The following is a 5,388-nucleotide window of genomic DNA, read 5'->3' on the forward strand; positions in this document are numbered from 1 at the left end:
CTAAGCATCGAATTGAATAGAGACCAAATTGAAGTTCTAATAATGTTTTTAATTAATAACTTTTTGTATTTATATCAACAAAATTATAAATATGTAATTAGATAATGAAATATATATATATATATATATATATATATATCATTATGTTAAATGTATCTTATTTTTAAAAAATAACTAATTTTTTTATTTTTATATATAATTTTATGTCAAATATGTACTTTTTTACTTACATTGTGGGTATAGTGAATTATGATATTATAAAATCAAATAATTATTTCTAATAACATTATTTTTATATAAAAGATATTTGAAATAAATATTTTAAATATTATTATTTTATATATAAAATATTTCAAATATCATTATATTTTTACCTACATTGTGAGTATGGTAAGTTCTAATAAAAATAATTATTTCAAATATCATTATTTTTACATGTAAAATATTTCAAATAATAATATCAAATATGATTATATTTTCACTTACATTGTGGGTATGGTAAATTCTAATATTATAAAAAATTTAATATCATTGTTTTTGGCTTATATGAAAAATAAGTACCCAAACTATGTTACCTTTTCCATTTAGGTATCTAATTTTTTTTTCTTTTGTCGAGTAGATACTAATACTTTTATTTTGTTACTACTTTAGATACTAATAGTTAACTCTTGTTTAAAGAACTTTTGAACCAATCAAATTATGGCACCTAGCATTCTAAATAAAATAAAAATATTTAAAATTAATTAAGGAAATGCCACAGAGATTAAATATTTAGCATATAAAAATTATATACAATAGTTGATGTTTTTATAAAATAAAAATTATATAAAATAGTTGATGTTTGTATAAAATAAAATTATATATATATATATATATATATATAGGGTATCAGGGATTGCAATACAAAAATAGATAATATCAACTTGCAATTATGTAATACTTGGAATATTTGTTGATGTGTAGGTTGAATTAATTGGTTAGAGATGTAAATATTGTTTTGGATGATGAATGCAAATAAATTTATCGAAAAATATATTTTTTCATTATATAAAGTTATTAATTATGAACATAAATTAAAAATAAAACAAAATAACTTCAATATGAATTAAAAATAAAAACAAAAAAGCTTTCGTGAGGATTTAAAGTTGGGCCACATGGCTTAGAAAAACAATATTTAACCATCCCATCAACAAAGATAACATATTAAACAAAAATGGATTTTGACCTATTAACTGTCCAATCAGCAAAAAAGGCTAATTCCTTTAAAAGAATTTCTCTCTCTTAAATTGAAAAAATGTACAATGAAACAGGTGTAAACACAGAGTTCAACGAGCCCAAAATATACACGAGGCAGTACAAGGGCTCGAAAACCAAGCCTAAACTACAGCATGCTCACCTGCCAACTAGGAGACTATGCCGCCACGAGGCTCGTAAAACTAGCGGTAGAACTGCCGTGGGGTTGGCTGGATTGTTGATGGATGCAAAACCATATCAAATTCTTAGGTATGAACCACCGAAAGCAAAACCTGTGCATTGGCTCCCAAGAACCATCAATGACCGATCAACGAAGATGAAGGATAAAACCGGTGCCAAGAGACATGTAATGAACAAAGCCAAGAGGACAAAAACTCGAGCAAAAGCTAGACAAACAACACCGAGCATGAAAGCCACATGACAAGCCAGGAAAAAGGAACCAAGGACTCAAGCTCGCAGCCAGAGCTCCAGACCACCTCTTCCCAACGACCAAAGGACAAAAAAATTGAAGACGGTGACAAGAAACCGAGTTATTCTACTAACAGGATGGAAAAGAGAAATGAGAGGAACATAAAGCGATGGCTTGCAAGATGACTTATTTTTTTGAGGATTCTATTTTTGCTTATAAATGTAGTGATGACCCTTTTGGCTTCTATTTCTCTTTTCCTCTTAAATAATAGTTTTGCATCACTTCAAATTAATTTCTTCTTTCCATAGTTTAGCTAAAAATAGTTAAAACTGACACGGCAGAGATACCGCGCCACGCATGGTGGTGCAGTTGCGAAAGAGCACCAAAAAGAGATCAACTGAATGGTTTCGTTACCGTACAACTATACTGCAGCCATTTTTTAACGAAGCTCCAATTCTTTATAATAATGCTGGTCAAAGAAGGTAATCAATAGTAGTCAAATGATTTTTTCCAGTTAATAAACCAATTGTACTTTAAATGGCTAGTTTTGAATCAGTAGCCAAAGGCAGACGAGATAAATTTCTAAGCTTTGAAGGAAAGAAAATAATTGTTTCATACAGAAATCTTTATCAGATTGGATCATTGATATGAAAGTACTAAGGTCAAAAAAATAAGTACTCATAACATACAGTTCTCAAATTTCCTTCAAATGTCTCGACTCAAAAGGATGAAGGCTGTCTGAATCACTCGGGAGAATGTTGATGTGGTCGCTTATCGCGGGGGTGGTGGCGGTGGGGAGGGTGGCATTTGTGATTTTGCAAACCCAACCCATGCAACAATGCCGACAGCAAGGATTATCCATCCACATATGTCATATTTGAGATCACTGCTGGTCTTATTCTTTGTAGCAGTCTGCAAGATGGTAGACAGAATTCGTAAGAAAAACAAAAGCAGATGCAAAAAGGGTCATCAGAAAAGAGCATGCCCTCAACAGAACACCAATATACAAGATAAGCACTTCAAATGAAACAAACTTGAAATAGTTTTAAACAATCACACCTACAAACTGGGACCTGGGAGTGAATAAAATAGCCAGGATACTATTCCCAGCACAATAATCCTCTTATTCGGCGCAAAAAGAATTTCACAGGAAATGGAGAAAATCCAATAGTTCAGATCAGAATCCCACGAGTGAGTTACATGAACCCTTTATCTCCATCACACTGGATTGATGTTTATACTATGATGTAGACTCCTTTCAACAATATGTGCAACTGTATGTCAGATCTTTTGCATGCTTTATCCCTCTCCATTCTACATTGCTTCCATTAAAACAAAATGACGCCGGCATACAAAAGATCCAACATCTACATCATACATGATTCAATCACCAAAAGCATTCTCCTAAATTACACCCTGCTACAGCTGCTTTCCTCATTTCAGTCATGCTATGTTTCTAACTGCCTGATGCATATTGACATAAAGCATTGTTGGTCCTTTGCCACAGTATAAATTTCTCTTGTGATTAGATGTCACACATTTCTCCAAAGCAATTTCATCTCATCCTACTCTAATCTTAAAGATTAATTGATTACCACTCTGCATCAGCTCTCCTTCACCAATCAAACCTAATGTCGAAAAATAACCTCTCATGCACAATTTCTCACACTCAGATCTCTAAAGAAATATAAATAATAACCATCAAACTAAGCTACATATCTCTCAAAGCAATAATTCTATAATAAAAGACAGAAACCATAGGCCAGAACCCGCTCTAAGGGGCTTGGGCATGCACTTGAATATGATGCATGTTATACATAAAAGAGTAAATCCCTTAAATTAACCATAATATGACTGCAATCCATCGAACGTTCTGACTTCTTCCTCAGAAAATATAGAAGATATCAAATGTAAATCAACAGAAAACATAGACTAAAGACCAACTAACTAACCTTGATCTTTTAAAACGCATATGTAAATAGTGCAAAATAATCAATCTATTAAGCAGCACATTACAACACAAGCCACATAGAGATTATAGGAGAAAAAGAAGGGGAAGGGAAAGTGCAGATATGAAGAAGGGAAACATAATGGGAAAAAACTAAGAAGATTGCCTTTGTTGAATTGGAGGAAGTAGAAGTAGAAGGTCCAGCCCCAAGCGTCTGTTGACCTAAACCATGCTTAATGATTTCCTGGTGTAATTCTGGAGCCTGAGGAAAAAGAAAAGGATGCTTTTAATACAGAAACAATTAAATGCACTCGAGTGAAATAAAAGTAAGGAAGACCACAAAGAACAAACTGCATACGGCTCATTTTGAACTTTGAACTTGATACCTCCCCTCACAGGCTTTAAGCGCAAAATTTCTAATCAATTGACCGTTTACAAACTAATCAACAGTTAACATTTCCTAATATATGTATCACTACAAATCCATCTAAGAAGTAATGAAATATAATACATTCCTCCCATCAATATTAAACAAGGTCCACGCCACATTTTCACAACAAAATACAATAAGTTGTAGTAGCTATTAAAAGATATATATCACAAGAAACACGGAGCATTACCCAAGATTCATTAACCCAATATAAAGAAAAGAGAGAGGAAATACCTTGGCAGATATTTCTAAAGACTTAAGGTAAATGTCATTGCTCGGGTCCTACATATATGCATCACAAAGCAAACATGTCAAGAAAGTATATACATAGTCAGAATCAAAACTATGGCGACCAACATTTACTAAATGAAAATTAAATTACCTCATCGACTGCTTGCTGGAAATATTGAGCAGCCTTTTCGAAATAAGGCCTTGCCTCGTCCTCCTTGTTAGTCAGAAACGCAAAAGAAGTCTGAGCATTTCCCAAGCACCATAAAGCATCATGCTTTCTAGGGTTAATAGATAAAGCCTCCTCTAGTTTCGAAATAGCATCTATTTAAAGAAGAAAAAAATTCATATCTAATCTAAATTAGTTGCTTTACCAATTACAATAAATTTCAATAGCCAATAAAACAAATTATTGGATTCAAAATATATATATATATATATTAAAGAACCTTGAATCATTTTCTGAGAATCTGGAACGCTTTGAAACTGAGACAACTCCAGTAAAGCTCCGGCCCATCTGGTCAAATTCTGCCAAGAAAACAAGATTTTAAACAATAGCCAAAAAATCATTTTAATTAGAAAAAGAAAAGATCGAAGGAAGCAGAAAGCGAACATCGGCATCGAGAGGATTGGAAGCGTAAGTAGCCTCGGAAATTTTACGAGCTTGCTCGAAAAAGAGCAACCTATCGAGATCGTTGGACATTTCCATGGCTTTGGTTTCCGGTTAAATCTTTAGTATGAATTATCTGTACGGACAAATGTTAGAGCGTATCCAAATCAAGACTCCGTGTCTTTGGAAGGAGCCCTAAAGACTTTGACAGACTGAATCTTTCTTTCCTTCAGCATCTGCAATATTCTTATTTTATTTTCCTCCTTTAAAATTGGGCTCTTTGAGAATGGGCTTCTTGTTCTAAATGAAACCTTTGCTACAATACAACCACCATTACTATTTACTTGGATCTTTATTACATCTAATATTTCTTTTTACTTCAGTGCATTTAAACTCACGTCTTTTTGCATTAGCAATACTATCTATACCAATCAAGTTAAGACTCAATCGACGAATCATAAACAATGTTAAATAAGTAGTTTTCGCGTTTGGAGTTAAATGACATTTTT

The 5,388-nt window shown here is 32.6% G+C and overlaps 1 protein-coding gene across 2 annotated transcripts; it reads right to left on the minus strand.

Moving 5' to 3' along the window:
- Window positions 1-1,261: 1,261 nt before the first annotated feature.
- Window positions 1,262-5,147, minus strand: LOC108457932 (mitochondrial import receptor subunit TOM20-like). 2 transcript variants are annotated; one of them, XR_001867201.2, is made up of 7 exons: window positions 4,883-5,147; window positions 4,719-4,797; window positions 4,424-4,593; window positions 4,276-4,323; window positions 3,778-3,873; window positions 2,353-2,575; window positions 1,262-1,526 (listed from the first exon to the last, which is right to left on the minus strand). XR_001867201.2 is itself a non-coding variant. In XM_017757146.2 (6 exons), exons 1-6 carry the CDS (start codon window positions 4,976-4,978, stop codon window positions 2,435-2,437), a joined length of 630 nt encoding a protein of 209 aa, XP_017612635.1. In that variant the 5' UTR covers window positions 4,979-5,146; the 3' UTR covers window positions 2,209-2,434. The 2 variants fall into 2 exon arrangements, 1 of the variants encoding a protein (XP_017612635.1); XM_017757146.2 differs by lacking the exon at window positions 1,262-1,526 and having other exon boundaries at window positions 2,209-2,575; window positions 4,883-5,146.
- Window positions 5,148-5,388: the final 241 nt, after the last annotated feature.

This window comes from Gossypium arboreum, chromosome 4 (genome assembly GCF_025698485.1).
Source record: "Gossypium arboreum isolate Shixiya-1 chromosome 4, ASM2569848v2, whole genome shotgun sequence".
NCBI classification, from domain to species: domain Eukaryota; kingdom Viridiplantae; phylum Streptophyta; class Magnoliopsida; order Malvales; family Malvaceae; genus Gossypium; species Gossypium arboreum.

Bases quoted from the DNA above. Each gene is read 5' to 3' on its own strand.
- LOC108457932 (XM_017757146.2), bottom strand. From the start codon at position 4,978: ATGGAAATGTCCAACGATCTCGATAGGTTGCTCTTTTTCGAGCAAGCT. The intron at 4,594-4,718 runs GTTCTTTAATAT...TTCTTTAAATAG, and splicing joins TTCTCAGAAAATGATTCAAG to ATGCTATTTCGAAACTAGAG. The intron at 4,324-4,423 runs GTAATTTAATTT...GCATATATGTAG, and splicing joins TCCAGCAAGCAGTCGATGAG to GACCCGAGCAATGACATTTA.